The sequence below is a fragment of the Molothrus aeneus genome, chromosome 1 (genome assembly GCF_037042795.1).
Source record: "Molothrus aeneus isolate 106 chromosome 1, BPBGC_Maene_1.0, whole genome shotgun sequence".
In the NCBI taxonomy this organism is placed as follows: Eukaryota; Metazoa; Chordata; class Aves; order Passeriformes; family Icteridae; genus Molothrus; species Molothrus aeneus.
In genome coordinates this window covers 17,700,323-17,723,489 of record NC_089646.1, presented here as the reverse complement: position 1 = coordinate 17,723,489, position 23,167 = coordinate 17,700,323, and the positions used below count along the sequence as shown (strand labels likewise).

Genomic DNA, 23,167 nt, shown 5'->3' with positions numbered 1-23,167 from the left:
AGGCAGGAATTCTATGACTTAAATTTACTGACCTAAAACATTGAACACAGAGGTTCTGGTAGAATTCTGGAAAATCACTGAGAATATGAGAAATATAAAAATATCTTTTAGTTGATACTTTATCAAAGCAGGGTTATAAAAAACTGATTTTTATTTTGAGTTTTTTTCTATGTCCATATTTCTATTAATAACTATTATTATTATAAGACCATTATACATAAATAAGAATTATTTTGTCTTTCAGAAGGCAATTAATGCAGATAGTGACACCTGAATGTTTAACTGCCTATTTTAAAACTAACATTTAAAGCAAATTTGATATGAATTAACTCAGAAGAGTGACGGCAGTGTCCCAAGAATTTCAACTTAGGTGAACATATAGACAAAAGAACAAATGATAAATGTGTTTTTTCCTGGAATGACTAATTCGAAGACTCTTGAAAATAAGCTGGTGAGGGACCTTTGCAAAGTGTGTCAGGGAAGAGGCAAATTTTTTAAAAAGCCAAAATCTCTCCAAACTCTACATTTTTAAATAATTATTTACAAGTTGGCAGATCTTTATCTCCTTGCTCTCCATTTTTACAATAACTCCAGTATTACCTATTAGGACACCACCTTTCCTTATATATCAAAACTGTCTGAAGGAGTGAAGGCAGCAGCTTCTTTCAACAGCAGCAGAGAACGTCAGCCAGGCCTTGGTGTTTCACATGTCTTGGTACTATAATTTTGATTAAACCTAAACATGGAAATCACCTACTTTCTTGATTTTCAAAATAAGTTTCCCACTCACCCTATTATTTTAGTTGTAGCCACAGGCTGGGAGGGAGTGGTAGGTCAGGAATGGTAATTCTGAGCTGTAAAACATACATTTATGAAGCAGTCTTGGGCAAGAGTGAGAGCCAGTGGAGGGTGAGAAAAACTGGTTCTGGAAATAACCAAGGTAGCAGCAGCAGCCAGGGAGAGCAGCACAAACCCTCAGGAGAAGGGCAGGGATGTTTATAAAGGTAGCATGATGACATTTTTTATTTAGAGCTTGTTCTTGGTGAAAAGCTAACTCCTACACCTTTACAGTTTTAAATTGTTATCCCATCTGCTCCAACACTGGGAGCTGAGCTTGGAAAATAGCAGGAGATCTCAGCAGGGTGCTGGACTTGACACTGGGAGCTGCCATGAGAAGCTCTGAGCCCTGAGGGAGCACTGTGCTTCTGATGAGGTGCTCTGGCTGCTGCATAAACCAAAGACTGTGCTTGTCCTGCTTATCCTCCCAGCCCAGCCCTTCCAAAACTGGCAGGGTAAAATGGCACTATCCCCATCCCAGTTCTACCCAAGCCTGTTACCCCACAGGCTGTGCTGATACCCAGTACTTTGTGGCCACTCCTGCACTACATAATTGATAATAATTTTACATCATTTAGTGCTTTGGCTGGGAAAGGGTTTCTCTTAGCAAATTAAGGTGGAAGACACAAAGGTTCTGGCTGCTCTGTCAGGATAATGGCTGTGGATGAAACTGTGGCTTTAGGCTGGCCAGGTTGGTCTTGAAGAGCCTCAAGGGAGGAAACCTTGGAATTCATGGGCTGGTGAACTACAGAGGAGAATAAAGCAGCTGTTCTCTGTGATGATTGTTATGATTAATAAACAAGAGTTTATATTCTACTCTTTTTGCTTTATGAGAAATGGGCCTTGTAAATTATTATGAATTTGGAAAGTCTGCCTGATAATGGCTGAGAGGAGCTACTATGTGCCTTTGTCTCCTCAGGTAATGAAGATTTACCTCAGCAGCAGAGACTTCAAGAAAACATTGATGGATGAACCTGTGGTGATCCTTACTTCAAACTGCATGGCTGCTTTCCCATCACATTTTGTGATGTATGAAATTTTGTGTCCAAAATTTACATTCTTGTAGTTAACAATAGTACCACCATTACTAATTTTAGGCTGATGTCATTATATTAAAGGAGGCAAAAGGACTCAAAAATGATATTTGGAATAACATCCATATTGAAAATGATAGTATGTTCATGTGTACACCTGTACTAAGAAAATTCTGTTGGTACAATCTTGCTCAGACTCCATAGGGGCTTAACTTGGGGTGCATTCCTCTGTAGGAACAGGGCTTGTATGTGTGGGGTGAGTGTCCCATTCAAACACAGAGAGCAGGCACTTCTTCCTAAGTAGCTTTACATACAGTTTTCACTACCATTCTGGCTTCACACTGTTGTCCTTCTGCATAAAATAATTTACATGTCTCAGAGACTGCTGAAGTTGAGACGGTCTAAACACAGTTTAGGGGATGGAAAATAACCATGGTAAATCTGTTCCCAACCAAAGACTTCAGATCTGCCTGCGGCAGTGCCACGATGTCCCTTGATTTCCTTCTTCCCTTCTGCATAGGAAATGTGTTTTTATGTTTGACTTTTTTTCCATAAATAAACAGACCATGATCGGGAAAACACTTGCTAGCTTTGGAGTCCAGCTTGTGACTTGTGTGGGGAAAATATTAAAATACTTTGAAGCATATTTTGGCTAGACTGCTGTGAGATATGGCTGAGGCCTGACAGAATCAACAATGTGCCAGACCTGACCAGGATAAACCCTATTCTGTGTTTGTCTGAGAGCTGGAGCTGGAAAAGCTGTAGCAAAGGAGGATGTTGGTTGTGCTGATTTGTGTTGCAGTGGTTGGATTGCTCCTCCAGCCCCAGCTGCTGCCTAAGCTCTGGCAGCAAACAAAACCACACTGGACAGTGGTGGTGGCACAAAATCCCCTTCCATGCCTTGCAAGCCAGTCACCTCCACTCTGACACTTTGGGATACAAAGCAAAGATTTTTCCCCCCCCTAAAGTTAGATATTTGCTACTTTTCTTAAAATCTCCCATGAAAGACCAATGACTGCCACCCCACAGAGTATCTCAGCACTTTGTGGGTTTTGTTTTCTCTTAGGATTGCAAACTCAGCAGTGTCTGTCTGCAGATCATTCTTCACCTCTCTCCCAGCATCTGCTAAGCTTGTAAATTGGTTAATAGGCTAAGAGGAATTGGGATAAATTAAGATGTAAGGAATAGCGGTAAAGCTTGAGATGGAAAGATCTTAAAATCTCAGAAAATAGGACAGAGAGGCTGTGAGGAACAACACTGGAATCTACACAGATGGAGTAATATCAGTGTCTAGTACTTGATTAAATTTAAAACAGAGAGGTTGAGATTGACTTTACAGGGCTGAGATTGTCTTGTCTACAGTTTAGGCAAAATAGTACTGGAAGCTTCAGTTGGGTGTTTGTAGTTAAAAGCTTGAACACAGTTAATAGCATCATGTTATTATCTGAAATGCTTCTGAAGGAAGAGAAACAATTTCAGTTTATTATGGTTCTTTCCCATATGGCACAAATGGGCCCAGGACCAAACTGGCTCTCAGCAGAAAGCTCCCATCTCCACACTCATTCAGCAGGTCATATTTAACCAATTTTAATATCTTGCCTGTACACCCACTAGTGGATCCACTCCAATCAATACTCTATGGCTTAGGATTTTTTTATGACACTTCATTTTTTACTCCCCTTGACTCTGCTGCCACTGTTGTTGAATATTCCTTTGTAGATGATCTGTTTTCTGTCTCTCTGTGCTAATGTTTATGCCGAGTTATTATTTCCAAAACCTAAATTTTGAGCACTCTCACTGCATTCCAAATTTCCTAAGAGCAGAAACACTACTACAATAATTCTCATGAAAACCCAAACAAATAAATCAATTAAACACTTGCATGATTCAGAAAGACAAAGAGATATTCATGCCCACGTGAAAGAATGACATGATTGTGCTTGCCTCTTCTTTTTGTGTGATATCCTCCTGCTTTCATTCCAAGTTATGTTACTGAATATTTTCCCAGTCTGGGAAAATATGCAGTAACATAACTTGGAATGAATTTAGGCAAGAAACATATTTTCAAACATATAGATTAGTCAAGAAACATATTTTCAAAAGTACATGGTCACTGAAGGATGCAGCTAGGCACCTGTCCAAGCAGGTGAAATCCCATGCAATTTTCTTGGATGCATAAGCACCTTTGAAAATCTGCTCTTGAATGTTTCAGAAAAAGGGCTGAACTTTCCTGGTAAATAACAAGCATTTGTGAATGTCCTTAAAAAACACAGGACTGTCAAGGACTTGCTTAAAAGACATTGTGATAGAATAGAGTATAAAACCAATGTGTAACTGCAGATAAGAAATCTGAAGAAAAGACAGTAATGCTTCCAGAAATTTAGGAAAATGGAAGATTGCTGAGAAAAGGCACTTTAAGATAACTCTGTTTTCTGGCATTGGTTCCAAAACATCTTAGCTAAATTCCAATGTTTTTCTATGCAAATTCAATAGCTATGAAGGCATAACATATGTCTTCCAGCAATAGCTGTCCCTTGTGTAACCTCATGACTTAACAGCACTGATAAATGTACAAAGCTCTACTAACACTAGGGACAATGTATTTTTGAGCACATGCAGTAATGAGTTCATTTCATGAAATTTTGTCATGGTTAGAAACCGCACTTTCTTACCATTATCAGAAGCCCAATCATGCAGGTTGAAGACAGACTTTTAGAATTACAGTACTAAAGTAATTTCTGTCTCTTTCTGCTATGGAAAAACAGATGAAAACTTTCATGCCACTCCTGAAACAAACTAAAGGTCATCCTCTGAACAGTATCCAAAACTTAGTATTAGACATAAATCGCTCTACTGCAGACTCCAATAGTTTGTCAGTAGCTCATTGCTCCATGCAACAGCAGAAGGAACAAGGCTTGACAGCAAGTATTTAACTAATTGAGTCTAAATTTCTGCATTTGGAAACCCCTTGGTGTTCCAAAACAACTGCTGGCAGCAGTGAAAGGTTCAGCTGCGGATACGCATGTGTCCATGAGAAGGTACAAAGAAACCAAGCTCTGCTTTATTGACAGAAAGGAAGGCAGGGTCAGCCAGCTCTGCATAACAGCACAGGCATCCAAACTACAGCTGACAGCCTTCAAAGGCCTCACAGAGCCTCACCCACAACTAATGTCTCCTTTTTTCCCTTCTAAAATATTTTGTGTGTTTTCTGCAAAATAAGGGACAAGTTTTCCTCAGTCTGTTTGTATTGCCTTCCTTATTTGGGGTGTCTTTCCCTTCTAATCATTTAGAAGTGATGTTTCTTCATAAATAATAATCCTTTTAACACTACAAAATAATGCCACAGTATAGTTTATGGCTTGTGACCAAAATTTTCTAGCTGTCCAAGTGTTGCTGTGGTGTTGTCAGTGCTTTGAATATCCCTGGCAAGCACAGCAGTCATTCCCTAATGGTACAAAAATTTCAGCCAGGTACTGGGATAGCTGGACAAGGCTGCCTGCCCAGAGGAAAGCACATGGCATTAAAAAAGTAACTGTGAAAATTGCATGAAATTAGGATACAAACTTTTATTTCCCCTCCACTGTATTTTGTGTTTTGAAAGGATGGCTAAAGCACCTGAGAGCCTGCTTCTCTCACCTACAAGATTTCAAATGGGGACATTGAGACAAGCACAGGAGGAGGCTGACGCAGCCACCTTCATCATGTGGAGGGTACAGCCAGAGCTGACTTTTGGAAGACTGAGCTGAGGTAACACACACCTACATTAACTTATGTATCTACATTTCTCCCTCCAATTTAAGGAGAAGAAGAATTTAGGATACTTTTCCCAGTACACTGAGATACTGCATTCATGTCAGATCTTTATATTTAGATTATGAGAGGTTTTGGATTTAAAAGGTAAAAGAAGGAAAAAGCATTCTCCAATATGATGGTTTTACAAAAGGGCAAGGAATCCTTCTGTCTCTTGCTGTACAACCCTGTAAAGTTTTTCTTTTGAGACTCTGATTTTTAACTGAAACTGAAAATTAAAGTTTTCAAGGTAGCTAGAATCAATTACAGTTTGTATCTACAACAAGTTTGATTACAATAGGGATTTTCACTGCTCTGTTATCTGAGCAAATCAAAATGCAAGATATGCAAAGAAGCAGATTCAGCCTTCTTCAGTATAAATATTAAAATTTAGAATTGCAAATATTTGTATTTAAATAAACATTTTTCTTACAGATTCTTATAGATATAAGAATCATATATAGATCATCTATATATATATATCAATTTACATAGATCATCAATAGTGATGATTCATCACCTAAGTACATCTCAAAGTTAAGCATTTTAATATATAAAACTGTGCATAAACACAGTGTATAAACTGTGATGATTTCACGCTTTCACAGATCAGAAGCTGTTCTGCAGCTCAATATCACATACAGTTAATATTCTATTTTGGGGGGAAATGTTGGAATTTTACATTTTACAAATTTATTAATAACACTTCAAGGATTAGCATAACATGGTCAAGAAATATAACAGTAATAGCAATCAATCCAACAGACACTGTTTCCTACTTTGTCCAGCTCTAACTAGAAGAGTACAGCAGCTGATTCAACTGAAAAAATATCTTAACTACAGACCCTTTAGACTATTTAAATTCTGTTTTTAGGCAGAAATTACTAGATATTTAGACTCTATCTATGGTTTGCAACATGAAATCCTAATTTATATTCAGTTAACCAAGGGGCGGGAATTATTCTTCCTAGTTTGACCTTCTCTCCAGAAAATCACCTATGCATATTTTGGAATCAGACATAAATGAATACATCTTAAAACCTGATGGCTGATAAGTATTTATGTCACTCTCAACAAAATTACTGTCCATGCTAATTTGTATTCAAAAGGTGGGGAAAAGATGCTGATGTTAAGTGCACAAGAAGAAAAACTGAGATAAAAATGGAAGCCTGCCCATAAACACAATGTCCAAGGAAAATAATGGATTTTAGAGAACATCTTCTCTTATGCAACAAATGTTGCTGAACTGATTAAAAAACCCAAACATAGCTTTGTGGGTCATAGTGTGCAACCACAACTGATAAATACTTAATGGCCTTTTAGTTAAAGGAGTGGAATCAACAATATTACCAAAACACAAGACAACAAATTCTCTGAGCACACCAAAGAGTACCCAATAAGCCCAATATTAATCAGTCATACATGCATGATTTCCTGTTCCCTTAGTTACACTAATGATTTTCAGAGTCTGATTGTTAAAGTCATTGAAAGCTGATTTTTTAGGTGGAAGTGCTTCAAGCAAAGAGTAATGTGGATTGCAGCTGAGATACCTGGAGATGCTCATATATATATAGGTTCAAAATTCAATATCACATTAGAAGAGAATACCCCCCTCCCCCTATTCACAGAATAATTCCACATGCAAATTCACTAATGAAATCTGTATGTTCCTTTTTCACAATGTTAAAAATATGATGACAGGAGGAAATGGAATTTGAAGAAACATTCCAGTTCTCATAATATCTAGAAATCTGGTATTTTCTTTTTAGTATGTAGATTTTAATAATCAGAGTCTTCCAATTAAAGATTTTTAACACTGTCTGAATTATATATATCTACAGTTATTCATATTTTCACACTAATTTTACACTAACCCTCTCACTAAATTTTATTGCTGTTGCTGAAAGCTGATAATTGTACCAAGGTGAATTGGACTGCAATTTTTCAAGAAGAGAGGGGAAAAAAAAATAACCTAATGTATGTCTTGGACTAAGCCTAAGTCTAAGCATGTCAGTCTGTGCAATGTGTCATTACTACCAATAGCAGTCAGAAGCATTAAGAAAAACTTTTCCACTCTCATCAAACAAAAAGGGATTAAATTCTTCAGCAGCTTCTTCCAGGGTCTGTAAGGGTATGCATTATTCTCTAAAACAGAAGAAATTTACTCTGAGGGAAAGCTTTTCAACAGAACTCTTTTAAAATACAAGTTAAAGGAGTAGAAATGAGCTAAGGCATTTCTCTAGCAATCACCATAATTCTTTGATCTTTTTCATTCCCATAACATCATGCATGGATTTTATCCAAATAACAATAGCTTATCAGCTACAGAATACATACCTATGGTATGTTTGGATTACCAGGTAAATGCATATTTTTAAAAGCTTTTATGAGATGTGCAAAATATGCTGAAGCAGGAAAACAAACAACTGTGCAATGTAATAAGTATTCCTAATGTTTCTTTATTAGTTTATAGGAATCTGCAGCTAGTAACAATTTGCCTCTCAGAGTTCAGAGCAAAGCTACTGATACACAGCTACTTACTTTGCATTGGTTTCCCTCAGGAAGTTGTTAAGAAGACTTATATTTAATACAGAATTAAATTTTTCACAGCTAATACAGTACATAAAACTCACAAATTTCTTCAAACATGATCTATAAAGGAAGGATTCTACAGTCTACAACACTCATGCATTAACTGGTTTGCTGTGTTGTCCTATATATTTTTTTCTTTTTTTTCTATACAAGCCTTCTTCAGCATTGTCAGACCTGTATTCTCAAAGATGACAGATGGTTACAAAAAGCCTCTACTTACTTAGACACGTTACAAAAATCAAATCATAACTGAATAATTGTCTGACTAACATTAAACTTTTGAGCTTAATGAGGTTTAGTTAAGACTATAATCTCAGGAGAACACTGTTAATTTTTATACTTGTTTGTATCCTAGAGAAGAAAGGGATACCATGCAGAAATTCAAACCTGCCTGGCATTGGTTTGTCTTGATTAAAATTCAGCACATTAAACAGGTCAGATCTATGGCTACATGACGCACCAGAACCATGATAAATTCCTATTTTGGATCAGCAGTGTCTTGCAAAGGTTCATTTTGACCTGCACTCTAATTCAGCACATTCTGAGAGCTAAAATTTTGTTTTGAAGAGTGGGTAATGAACTGCAAAACAACACAGAACTTCCACTGAAACTTTTGAATTGTGGAATTAAGTCAAAATAATGCTTTTAATTTTGCATGATGAAGTCAATAAAATCTTGTAAAATAATCCTCATGTACAGTATGGCACTTTTGAACTATTTTGTGCAACACAGTGAAGTACATGAATTGCAAGAGGTGGAATGAAGAACTGAGCAAAGAAAAGATGTGCTCACAATGAGACCTGAGGCAGACAAGTTATTAGTCAAAAGGCATCTTAGGTGGTAATTTTAATATTTAATAAAGGTGGTAACTGTAAAAGTCCTATGCTTCACATTTTAGATAAGACCTCTCACTTCTGTAAATATTCATCAGCATCTCTAGAGTAAAGCCCTTATTATACTGAGTTGAAAGACACACAAGCCAGTTGAATTGCTTTTCTGGGAGATGCTTGAGGGAGTGTAGTCAAATTTCTGCTTCACTGAAATATTCAGGTGTGGATGTTACTGCTTCAGACTCTGTATTTTGCTTTGCCATGATCATTGATAACACATATGTGCTGAAAAAAACAGAACAGATTGCAAAAGTATGGTTGAGTACATTGTTAATTATTAGTAATTGTTCACAAATACTTGGCTTGGCTAACCTGGTGATTTTAGGATTACTCTTTCCTTTCCAGACAACTGGAAATGAATTCTGATTTCACTTTCTAGCTACAGCAAGTTTTCCCACTTGGAATTCCCAGCTTTGAGATGCTCCCCTAGGAGTGCCACAAGAAGCAAATGAAAGATTTGCAACTTTTTTCCATCCTCACTTCTCTGAGAAAAGGGACAGGCAACACATTATTCAGACAACCCGTCTGACCTGTGCCTGTGTTTCACTTTTGCTGCTGTCTCTGCACATACTGGCAGTGGTGGACCTGAAAAGCCCCATGTTCACAGAAGATGGAAATTTAGGGAACTCTTAGGGGGAGGGAACTGTTCACAGTGCTGAGCAAGAACTCCTTTGGGTTATTTGAGATTTTGCAGGGAGTTTTGCACTCATTGAAAGGATCCCAAATCCCAACCACGTCAAAGACTCACCTCCACAGGGCCCCCAGGAGGAGAAAAATTGTGGGATATTTATGAGAATAAATATGGAAAATGTAGATCAGTGATTTTTAAAACTATTTTTGTAAGAAACTTACGTTTAAATCTCTGAAGTGCTCATTGTAGTCTAAGGCATAACCTACCACAAATAAATCTGGAATTTCAAATCCGTAATCTGTAGTGAGACAAATAACAAACACCATCAATATAAGATCAGTAGCAGTTATAAGCTCTTAAATTAATGTGTGGGTCTCAACAACCAAACTCTACTTATATGTAGTCAGTTGGGGCTATGTTAATTTTGTCTGAGACATCATGGTCAGCAGTAGCCCCATAACCAGTTCCCAGCCATAGAGTACTTGTGAAAGGGATGTGAACAGTCAGAGAAGAGGAGAGGATAATTTTGTATAAAATTATCACTGGCACATTGAGGAAGGAAGCCAAAATCAGAGCTGGAACATTCTGCTTGCATTTGGAAGCTCCACTGGTATCTATGTGTGAAGATTACTGTCCCATATCACAGTAATAATAGAAAAATGTGGAATATTAAATCAGAAGTAACTTTCAGAGATCTATATATTTTCTGCTAAGAATAGCAAAATCCATCTCATATTTTCTGCTACCAAAACATGTCAAATGCTTTTAAAATAAAGCCCCAACCTTATGAAGATTCAAGCACATGCTTAACAAAGTAAATGTATGCAGTGCACCTCAGTTATACAACTCACATACCTGAAGCCAAGCACAGACATGCATCTTTTTCATTGTGAAGGTGTGTGCAATATCAGCACAACATAAAACAAATTAGACTCTTTCCAAATTGTTCTCTAAATAACTGAAGGAAAACCCAATCTTACAGACACAAAACTAGATCCACATAAAAAATTCTACAGGTATTCAAGTAAGGAATTTATTCAGTTGTTTAAGACTGGAGGTTATGTGCACTTTGGAATTGTAAATTTAGGTGAGTGAGGAAATGCTACACCACTGTCAGTGATTTTCAAAAGAGATCTCTGATGTTTTATAAAATTCATCACACTATGAATGAACAAGGATAAAATTTGTTTCATTCAAAAGTTAATACATAAAAATATAGAGCTACCCTTCATGAAGTAATTTTATTGCCTCTTTTATATGTTTAACATTAATGAATCCAGTGAAATATATGCCTTAATTTACTGGGTTAAATTCTAAATGTTAAAAAATACCACTCCACTGTGTAAAAAGTTGTACAACAAAATGTTTGGACCATAGTTCAGATAACAGGGCTAAAACCTCACAGCCATGCCCAACATTTAAGTAACTTTTGCTTCATAGATTTTCCATCTCTCCCACAGCCCAAATCAAAACCCTTCATGCTGCCTCCTGGTACTCACCTGCCTACTCTCCTTCTACCCTCCTCCCCAGCTCAGCTGACCAGAGACTTCTTCAGTAGCAAGTACTGGTGGATCTCTTCTAGATGGATCTATTCTTTTCGTATTTAGCCACATACCTGTTATTACATCATTTATTCTAAATAAGTCTAAAATGACAATTGCTTGGTATAGCTCCATTTACAGCTTCATCATAACACAGTATAAAGACCAGTAATTTAGAGGGAAGTGGTGCTGGTGTGGTGCAAACTGAGCAGCAGGAGAAAGTTTAAAAAGCCCAATTTATCTTCTGCTTTTTAGGGGGTGGGATTTAATTATAATATCAGTGTTTTCCCTTTGAACAATAATACTTTTAAAAAAGAGAAGTGCTTTTCTGAATAAAAAAATGTAAAACTTGCTAATACTTAGTCACAATAAAACACCTTTCATGCTCAGATGGAATCCTGCAGATCCTCCAGAGAGATGCAATGAGGAAGGAAAAAGAAGAAATGGATATTCTCTTCGATATTATTTGTCAGAGACAGAAGATAAAACACTCACCTTTCATAGATAAAATTAAACCATTTCAAAATTTCCCAGTAAAGTTTATATTCTGCAGAAGACCTATGTCGGGTAGGCTTTCCAAATGGCAATTATACAAATCCTGCCATTGCATCCCATAGACCCACTGACAATTGGTATTTTGCAATGCTTCTAGCAGTCCATAGAATGTAATGAAAGGCAAGTGACAGAGTAGTGGTAACTTCTACTGTCAAGTAGAGATTTTCAGAACACTTACAATCTGGTCTGTACCCATCAGGCCGAGATGTTCTTTTCACCAACAAACTGTAATTAAAAATAAAATAAACCCCATTTAAATCTAGATATGTAACTGAATAACATAAAACTATTCTCATTATCAAAAATCTGAGCCATGTGAGTCCCTGTTCTTGTTCTGTTTCTCTTCCTGACAACATCCTGACTACAGGGAAGAGCTGGGTGTATTCCCCTCCCTGGTCCATCAGTGCAAGTTTTGAAATGGCTGGAGGATCATTGTCAAGCAGAACAATACAAAAGTATTTCCCTCCTTTCCTTCACTCTCCCCTCAGTGACCCAGGCAGCTCCTCTGCACAGCTCTCCTTCATACTGCAGCATCAAATTAAAGCAGGATGTCTGAATGGGAATGTACTCTGAAAAATATACTGGACTAGACTAATTAATTACTAAATTTTGTGATTGTTTTACTCACCTTGCCACTTTAATCATTTTTGGCTTGTATTTTTCTATATTGTTAAGCAGAACCTTCATGGTCCTTCCAGTTCCAACAATATCCTTATAAAACAAGAAAAATTAGGTAAAACACAAAGGAAAGCTGAAAGGAGGAAATCTGGACAATGAGAAGTTTCACATTCTTATTTTGTAGAAATGATTTATTTTTCCAGTGCATTATAAACCACATCCAAAAACAGCTATAATTGAGCTTACACTGTTTGAAGCAAGCACTTTCTATTCATAAAATTATCAGTTCAAGGACTGTCCACTTCCTTTTGAAAACAGCTGTGTTGCAAGTACTTGGGATGTAACTTGGGACTGGAGCTGACTCTACTGGGCACTGCAAGGATGCAGGGATTAGACTTTGCACGCTATGCTTGAGATCACAGTATGTCACCATGTCTCCATGTTGGGGCTAAATCTGCCCTATTTGTTGTATTAGCACAGTACAAATGGGATTTCTCCAGAGCTGCCATATCCAATATCATCTCAATGAGATCAATAGGTATCTGGCTAGAAAACTGACCAAGGAGAGCAGCTGTTGATCTGAACTTTGGGGTAGATTAGCAACACCTTGTCTCTGCCCTCCAGCTGTTTAATATCCAGTTTGCTTGGACACTTTTAATTTCTGTTAAAGCAGATGGAATGAGTAAATTGCAGTTCTTAGCAGCTATTCCAGTAACCAGCCATCTCTGTGGCTGATGTCTTTTTTTCCATCCTTTGCTAAGAAAAGAAATTTCAACAGTATACATACAGTTCATTACACTGTCCGGCTTACTTCCCACACAAGGAAACTGGTGCTGAAATGCCAGGCAGATCCTAATGTGCTCTCTAGCTGTCCCAGTTGCTTATTCATCATTTTCAAAGAGAATCACCTATCTTAATTATATGAGAATTTGTAGCAGCAGTGAGGTGACATGTTCTTTCCCTCTACAACTGAACACTGCTGACTTACATCAGCAACAGCTCTGTGATGGGCTGTGCCCCAGGGACACTGCTGGGTGGAGAGCTGGATGCAGGAGCTTGAGAAAAGGGCTGACACTCCCAACCAGACTGTGAACAGCCCTGGGGCTGTAAAGCATATATGCAGGGCCACTATTTCAAAGTCATGCACCTGAGAAATGCAGGGCATCACTGCAGTTGATTCACTGTCCTCCAAGGAACAGAACAACTTGAAGAACAGGAGTTGATGAAACCACAGAAAGAACAAATCAAATAAGGCAGAAACAAAGATTCCTGGGTATCATGAGGTAGAGCACCAGTTAGAGTGACAGCAATGTAGTTTGATCTGTCATGCAATTGCAAAAAGACTGAGAATCCATTAAGCAAATCAACCCCTCTCCCTCTTCACCACCTCCCAGCGAGAGAAGTGTAAACACTGACAGGATTTAGAAACTGAACAGCCCATCATAAGTTGGCTGTGTGACTTTATCTAAGTACAATATGACATAAACACCCAGCTTACCTCCACAATTAGAACATTCTGGAAGAAACAAACAAAAAGGAATACAATTACATACTATTCACATAGTAAAAGAAATAAATGTTTAAAAAAGGGAAATGAAGATAGGTCCATGTACATATGTACAACACAGTAGGACACTAGGAGTTTCCTGTTTCATTTCTATGCCCTGAAAAAGAGCCAGCCATAAGAGCTAGCCCTGCAGTCAGGGACCACAACTTAATTCAGCTCTGTCTAGATTATCCTCTTTGTCCAAGAACGGATGTAGCTTTGGAAAATAAAATTAGATGGAAGAAATCCAAATAGGATGAGCTTTACTTCATTCCAGTGTCTCTAGCTGTGTACTGCAGTGTACCCTAAAGTTCACTAAAATACTATTTCCAATGTTAGTATGAGAATACAACAATAATATTCTTTCTCTGAAATAAATGCTCTTCCTCCCTCCACCCACACCCAAGCAACTTCACAGTAAAGGATTAGAGGCCAAGTTGTAACACCCACTCTCATACTGCAAAGCACCCTCTTTCTCTTCAGATACTGCTGCTGAAATCAGTATTATTTGAAGAGAAGGGGGGTGGCCCAGCCAAGAGCAGTGATGTCAAGCTTTATGACAGTATCATCACACAGGCTGAATCTTTTTGCTGAAATGGTTCATCACTGTTCCAGGAAGTACAGTGTCTAAGGAGACTTCAGTTCTTCTACTAAAAGCAATATTAAGATGCAATGTCCTTATTAGAATAAATAAAAATCTATTTATTAGTAGGCATGATCATATGCATGATCAAAAGGATGGACTCTTACAGTCTTGCATTAAGATCTACTTTCTGAAGTGAAACCTGCAGTAGCAAGAGGAAAGTTATTTCACAAATACCTTTATCTATCTATCAGTGTATACACCTTACATGGATGTGCACACTGTGTGTCCTGCAAAACCTTGAGACCACATAGTTTCATATCCATGCAGTATCCACCAGCCTAGCTTACATTCCACTTCCTTTCTCTCAGGCTGGTTGGCTTTGCTACATACATAAAAAGGAGACTGTTTAACTTCCTTTTCCATAACAAAAACCCAAGGCTGAGAGTAAGAGAGACTCAGACACACGGACTAGGAGTGTGTGAAAGCAGCATGCTCACAACAGCACACTTTTAACAGCTTCATTAACCAATACATAAATAGCTTTAAATACTCAAACCAGAAATTATTAATGTAGATTATCCATATTTATATTCATACTGCAGCTATTCCTAACACTCACAGTGCTTGGTAGGGAAACATGGCATACTTCATGCATTAAGCACTGCAGAAACATGTTACCACACACTGTATTGTACCTGGATGCTTTTAAATGGCAAAACACTTGGTAAAGGTGTGGAAGGAACTCCTGGCAGCAGTTGAGCAAATGTCAGCAATGGAGATACCACTCAAGAAAGCCACTAATTTAAACTGAGCTCTGGTGGAATGTATATTAATCTTGGAGGGAGGCTCCTTTTTGGTGTTTTCATAACAGGTTTCACTGGTGGTTATCCTGCTTGGCACTCCTGACTTTCAACCTCTCAGCTGCTGACACAAACAAGTTTGGATCTCAAGCTAGTCCTGTGAAGGCAAAAAGTTAAAGGCCTCTTAACAACAAAAGTCTGAAGATAGCCTGCCTCTAGAAACTTCTCCCTTCAAGAAATAATGGAAGTATATCAGTTGTCTAGATGGGATGAAGAGCCAAAACCATGTTCAGGGGAAGCTTATGACAGGTGTGTAGGAATATAGTTTTTGAAGGAAACCATTTGGATCCAAAACCAATTTGGATCTCATCTGGCTTCCTGTATGAAGTCATAAGTGGGAAAAACACTTCTGAGGACTAGCTCAGGACACCTGGGTCTGGGGCATAAGGAAATTACTTGATTCAGTCACTGGACACCTGAAGGTAATGTGCAGGAGTAATGGCTTAACCACCCCAAGGAACCTGTGCAGCTGATGATATATGTAAATATTGATTTGTTTATACACACACACACACACATATATATATAATATAGGGAGAGAGCAAAAGAGTTGACAAAGAAAGAATCTCCCCAGAACTAAAAATGGAAATTAACCCTTTAGTACCAGACCCAGTAACCATGATCAAACACAGCCCACGGATCTCAAGGCAGGTCCATAGGCTTGAGACAGGTTCAACAAAGTCAGTCTGTGAGTCAGGGTCTGGGCCAATGCTTGCAGTAATGTACAGGTTTGGCTGCAGCTGAGCTGAAGGTCGGTACCCATGGAGCACAGATCAGTCATGGACTAAGAGCCCAGGGCTGAGCTGGTGTTCCTGTGCCCACAGGTGTAAGGCCCCAAGGACACAGGTCATGGCCATCAGCATCTATTTGTGCATCACTTAGTGCACTGTGACAGACTGAGAAAAGCAAAGTCCTGGGACATTTCATACACAGACAAATAAATTTCTTTGCTACCACAGTTGCTTCAGCTGTTCTGTCAAGATTAAGGGATTCTTTTACTTGCTCACATGTGGAAATCATGAAGTTGGACAGAATGAGGGGACAGCAGCCTCCTTGGTCATGGAATTTGGGTTAAACAATAAGGAGTATGTCCTTACACAGTCCTTACTATTTAACTTGTGAGAAAAAATAATCATAGACATAACAGAAAATGTCTGAAGAGACCATGAAAGATCATCTTCTGTTGGGCAGAAATTTTACACTATCCTTCACAGATATTTGATTTACCTCTTCTAGAACATGATGAGTACTTCAGAACCTCCCCAGGGAATATGTCTCAATACCTCATTATCTAAGAGCAAAAATATAATAAGAAAACTTCTGTTGATATTTGGCCTGAACTTATTTTGAACAGAACATGGAAAAAGCTTTTTTTCTTCTCTTTTCTCTTCTATATTTGAAAGACATACTTCCTCTCTTCTTCAGATTAAACAGCCTCTATTTATTTAATGTTTTCTCACAAGTTATATTTCCTAGCTTTCTGATCACTCTTTTGTTCTCTTCTGGAATTGGTCCAGTTGGTCAGAATCCTTCTCCAGTTGTGGTGTTCCAAACCAGAGTCTTTTCCAGTGTCAAGAGGAATAAAAGAATCACTTTGTATGCTTTATAAGTAATCCTCCTTTCTATGTATCCCAGTACAACACTTACATCCTTTATAAAAATATACTGGTGTCTCATGTGCAGCTTGTGATCCATCTTTTGTCTCCAGGACTGCTGCTGAGTCAGTCCTCCTTCACTTGCATTTATGCAAAAGATTATTTCTGTATAAACACAGAAGTTGGTATTCGTCTTTATTGTTGTTACATGTCATTCTTTGAACCAAATTCTTAAAATAACTTCTTAAGATCATAATATCTTGTAGTATTTTTCCAGGTAGTATGAGTACCATTAAATGCTAATTTCATCTTTTCAATCATGAATTAAGTTTTGTATAGTCCCTGGAGAGCATGCTTTAATGCATCTCGTCTGACAGTGAAGCATAATTAACTGTTTCTGGAGAACAGCTTTCCGACCAGTTACACATCTAATAGAAATTTAATTTTGTCTATGTCTCCTTATCACAAATGACTCATATGAAGGAAAGAGGATTAACGTGGATCCAGACATGCCTGAAAGGTTTGTCTGGCTATAGGAGTGATAGTCACCTGCACATGACTTCAGCTGATGTGTAAGATCTCATGTTTATTGACTAACTTGACAAGGAAGGAAGGGTTTTGGTGGACTTTGTCTCTCATCCATAGAGTCAAGGAGTCCAACTGTTGCAAATCATATACACTGGGGAAGTTCCTATAAGATGTCTAGGCCAGAAAACACAGTTGCTGTTTTGTATTATGCCCATTCTCATTATTTCCAAAACACAGATGAGGATTTTCTGTACTACAGGGAAATCACGTAGGTAAGGCCTTTGCAGTGGAAAAGCCACTATAAAATATTTAGATATGAAAACATTTTGTAACTATAAGTAAGCAGGCATCCTAACTGTTCAGAGTGATACTCTAATATCTGTTATCATTATGCAGGGTTACTGTGCCTAAAGTCTCCCTACTTTTCAGTCATTAACTGCTGCTTACGACCAAAGGCATTCAGAGTGGTTTGCCATCCTCTGGTACACAAACTCTCTCCTGCAAAATACCGTGCTGGGAAACTGACTGTGTTGCTGCCTGTCCCCTGCCTTTCTACTGTTGGAGCAGTCTACAGATAGAAGATTTCAGAAAAGGGATGGAATAGCAGAGTAGAAGAGCAAACTGCCAAGAAATGTTTTGATATACAGTGTCCCAGACTAGATAGTGGTGATGTCCAACTAAAACTGGTTGAAATAGATTAGCTTATCCTTGATCAGATGGATAGCAGAGGATGAAAGAAGAATGCAATGGATACAACAAATTAGTACATTGTCAGTGATGTCACCATCATCCTAAAGGCACAGCTGACTGTGCCCAGCATCTCTTGTGAAAGATCAGTTACATGAAGACCTTATTCAGCTTCACTGTGAGTCCCCATGTGAGCTGGTGCGCAGGGGACTGGTAAAAGTCATCAGCTTGTGGTGCTGCAGCAGTCACTGATAGCTGGACAAACAGGATGCTAAAGAACACTGAAGAAAAGATCCTTCTCAAGTATGTGTGTTTGTAGCTCCCATACCACATAGATCAAGAATGTTTTGTCCTCTCAGATATATTTGAAGCAATTACAAAGAAGGAAACCACATGAAAAGAAAAGTAATCCAGCCTTCTGGGTTCTGTCTACTTTCGAAACTCAGAGAACAGGGTATAGGAATATTTACTGACATGTTGACTAGGCTAAAGATGGCTTAATTTCTGAGCAGAGCCATGTTCACCAATACAATCTCTGAAGTACATCCAGAAATCTAATAATGGTGCTAATATATCTTAGAGTGAGACAGAATACAGTCAGTTTTTTAAAATATGTCCTGGAAAGATTTCATACATAGTCCAAATAAAAAGGGATGCTGGCTTCAGAGAATGAAACACCTTCCTATTGAGTCACTGCAAAAGAATCAACATTGCAAAAGAATCAGCTGCCATTACTGATAGCTCAGAGGGATGGCTGGGAGCTCATAGATTTGGATGTGATTCATTCTGTGTTTACACAGCTTTTTACCAGGTAGCTGGCAGAAGGTAGGCTGGTGTAACATAGAGTCAAAGAACACCTCAAGTTGGAAGGCAGTCATAAGGAACAGCAAGTCCAACTCCCTGCTCTTTGTAGGACTACCTACAACTAAACCATATGACATTGACCAGGTTCTTCTTGTAACTGTGACAGGCTTCAGGCCCTGACCACTTCCCTGGAGAGCCTGTTCCACTGACTTGAACACAGTTTCAGTGAAGAACCTTTTCCAACAGTCCAATCTGAACTTCCCCTGATATGGCTTCATTCCATTTCCTCCTGTCCTGTTGCTGGTCACTAGAAAGCTGTGTGCACTGCCCATCTTGTGGAAGCTGTAGGCTGTGATGAGGGCACCCTTCAGCCTTCATTTCCCCAGGCTGGACAACACAAGTGACCTCACCACTCCTCAGAAGTCTTGCCCTTGAGCCCTTGCACCAACCTGTTTGCCCTGGACACACTCTGATAGTCAGAAGTCCTTCCTGCATTGTGGCAGACCCCAGCACTCGAGGTGAGGCTGCCCCAGTGCAGAGCAGAGCAGGACAATGCCCTCCCTTGCCCTGCTGGCCATGCTGTGCCTGATGCCCCCCAGGACAGGGTTGGCCCTCCTGGCTGCCAGGGCACTGCTGGCTCAGGTTCAGCTTGCCACGGACCAGGACCCCCAGGTCCCTTTCCATGGTGCTGCTCTCCAGCATCTCATTGCCCAGCCTTTACATATAATAGGGATTACCCTGTCCCAGATGGAGAATCTTGTTAAATTTCATACAACTGGTGATTGCCCAGCTCTCCAGCTTATGCAGATTTCTCTGTAAGGCCCCTCTACCGCTGAGGGAGTTCATAGCCCCTCCTGTTTTAGCATCATTAGCAAATTTTCTTAATGTACATTCAATTTATGAGTCCAGATCTTTTATAAAAACACTAAAGAGCAGTGGTCCTAAAGTTGTCCTCTGTGGTTTTGAATGCAAATGGGTGCTGTGGAGTTTAAAATTCTCCAGTTTTGAGTGATCAGGGCACATACAACTTGCAACTCTGTACATGAACATTTGAACTGAGTAGAAATAATATTTGTGGTGTGAGCTGGATCTCCACAAAAATAAAATTTGCATTTCCATATACATTTCTAGACAGTAGTAAAAATGGCCCATAGCAGCATGTCTTGGGTCATCTGGAAAAAGGAGGTTCTTGACAATACTAGTACTATGTAAAATAAGAAAGAAATAATTTCTAGTCCCCAGGTAGCATGTGAATCTGTCTCTCTTGCTAAAGAGAACTCTCTGTGAATGTTAATTTTTTTTTAATAATGAACAGAAAACATGCAAAAATTTAAAATCTGTAATTTCCTGCTTTTAAAAGCCACACACATTTATACAGTGAAGGAAAGTATGTTGTTTTTACAGTACATTTAAAAAAAATCCTGATTTGCAGTAAGATGAAAACTACTCCAGCACTGAGTCAATACATTTCTATTGTTTACCTTCCCACAGGTCAGTAATAAATGGAACAATGTCAGCTAACAAGACCAAGCAGAGTAATGAGAGCATGTCTGCCTCCTGCCTGACAGTAGTAACTACTATGGAAATTATTTTTCATCTTCCTGGAAAAGAATAACAATTTTTTTTCTAGACTTGGATTTTATGTTCCATTCAGAAGACTGTTTTCAAAGGAAAATTACTATGAAATAGTAGTACTTTGAAGTTAGCACAGAGTAAGACTTTGAGGAAAACTGTGTCTTTGAATTAATACAAAATGTGACATTTTAACAAGGTAAAAATTCTAAGCTGCACATTTAGAAAGGGGGAGTATTTCCCTGAAAGCCAAAACTATACTTTAATAATCAAATAAACAACTGCATTTAATGCAGCACTACAGCTAAGAGGACAAACTCAGCCCTCACATATATAGCAAGAAAATCAGGTAGGTACATAAAGAGGGTATTTTCTCCTTAAATGTTTCAGCATAAAATCAGCAGAATAGCATACACACTTTTTTTTTTCTTTAGTAGAAAGAAAAGAACAGGAAGAACTTAAAACTGAGAAAACAAAAATTATTTGAGAACTGAAAAAAATACCTTAGAGTGAAGTAAGGTTTGTAGCAGGAAGTAATAGCTTTTATTTAATTAACAGCCCATTTCCCAGTGGGGGAACATTTTTCACAAAAGAACTTTGACCTTTCAGCCCACAGCCTGAGAGAGACCACAAAATACCTTCAACAGCTGAGCCTGGGAACAAAAATTCAGAACTGCTGTATGCACTCGAAATCATGGACTGAATAAAATAGTGCTTTACAGCACATTATAATCCTCCACTGCAGCTGCCCTTCAACTCATTTATCAGTGTTCCACAGCTGATAATTTCCTCTCTTATTTTAGCTCAGAGGAATTCTTAACATTTTTATCTGCCCCTCTGGTCACAGGGCAGGTGATTATGGAGGGCAATAGCTTCTCTTATCCCAAATTGTCTGATTACCACATTAGGTTAAAATTAAGAGTTTCTACCAATCTGTACTTAGCTTGACGTTTGCTGATTCTATTCAGACCAACAGAAGGATCTGCATGCTTGAAATTTCATTTCTTCCAACTATATCAGTTGCCTACTAATAATTTCATGTTGTTAATTCCACCTTCAAACCTTGTCTCATTTACATCCTACAGGATGCCAGTACTGTACAGCAGGCTTCCAATGGATTAGTTTATCTAAAAGAAGCTTAAGTAATGACTGTGTGATAGGCAAATATGCAACCATATGGCAATATAAATTTGACAATGGCAAACAGCTTAATCCAGTAGGCAAAGGTATTTAAAAAGGCCACAGTAAAAGACAAAAAAATGCTCACATTCAGAAAGGAAAATTAGGTTCACCATTTTAGCAGTGATGACAGTTGACTATTGGTATAACATGCCTGATATATGGAGGCTTCTCCATCAAGCCTCTAAATCAAAATTGTTGGTAGTTTAAAAGATACACTGTAGGTACTGTAGTGAAGAAATAATCATTTGGGACCCTTCATTCTAATCACCCAGAAGATGCTTTTGGGCCTTAAGATAAAGGAATCTCTAAACAAAGCCCTGTTTGTGATCAGGCCAATTAACTGTCCTGGGAAGGAAAAAAAGGGAAAAAAATTAACCTTAATGTGGGAAGATTGGCATAATTTGGACTGATGGAAATACTTTTATCTTCAAGTCCCCACTGATATCCTGAGTTCCTTCCTGTCTCTTTCTTAGATAGAACTATTCTTAAACTACTTGAGAGTATTTGTAACATGTTGTTAGTTATACCAGCTTGCAAAGTATGCATGAATACACAGTGTCAAGAAAAGGTGAGTTCATTTATTTGTCCAGTTCTACAAGTGAAAGCATATTTGTAAAAAAAAAACAACCCCAAAGCCTACTACCTTCCCCCCACAAAATCTTTTTTATCAATCTCTACTTCTTTTTTTTGTTTTGTTTTATGAGAGTAAGGGGATAAAAAGCAACAATATAGTGTATTTTGATTCCCTTTAAATAAATTTCCATTCAGTAGTCTATATTTTCAGTTAGATTCTTTCTGAAGACACCTTTTCATATTTACCCCATGTCATCAGAATGACATAAATTGATAATGTGATTCTTCAAACTGAATTTTTAATGGATTATCAGTTTACTCATCACACATGCAGTACTTGCTTTCTTAGCATTGTATTTATGGAACCTCAGGTACCAGTGGTTAAACAAGACATTTTATGACAGTGCCATAGAGCTGAAGAATCACCATCAAATAAAAATTAAATAAAAATGCATAAAGTTTCAGTGAAGATGTTAAAGGTAGCTAAATGGACTCCTGTGAAAAGTGAAATAATTTTATGTTATGCACACAGGGATGAAATCCACAGATATTAACACTTCATCACAATGTCAGAAAATAATATTAAAGACTCCTGTAAAATGAGACATCTAGCTAGGAACTTTCTACAGAGTTCTAGAAAAAGTCACATATGTCTGATTTTCATCTTTTCTGTTGGGTTCATCCACATCTTTCAGCATACTTGGAAGGGTAGATATGACATCTCAAAAATGGGTTTTTTCAGACACT

At 38.1% G+C, this 23,167-nt stretch overlaps 1 protein-coding gene across 3 annotated transcripts in view; it reads right to left on the bottom strand.

Moving 5' to 3' along the window:
• Positions 1 to 8,099: 8,099 nt before the first annotated feature.
• Positions 8,100 to 23,167, bottom strand: part of PRTFDC1 (phosphoribosyl transferase domain containing 1) — a 43,481-nt gene continuing 28,413 nt past the window's right edge. For 2 of the 3 annotated variants that reach the window (XM_066552158.1, XM_066552143.1), the window contains exons 5-9: positions 13,986 to 14,003; positions 12,498 to 12,580; positions 12,048 to 12,094; positions 9,995 to 10,071; positions 8,100 to 9,367 (exon numbers count right to left, since the gene is read on the bottom strand). In XM_066552158.1, coding sequence (XP_066408255.1) covers positions 9,320 to 9,367; positions 9,995 to 10,071; positions 12,048 to 12,094; positions 12,498 to 12,580; positions 13,986 to 14,003 — 273 coding nt within the window. In that variant the 3' untranslated portion in view covers positions 8,100 to 9,319. Of the gene's footprint in view, positions 9,368 to 9,994; positions 10,072 to 11,272; positions 11,389 to 12,047; positions 12,095 to 12,497; positions 12,581 to 13,985; positions 14,004 to 23,167 lie in introns of all 3 variants that reach the window. The other variant, XR_010783807.1, reaches the window with a different exon arrangement.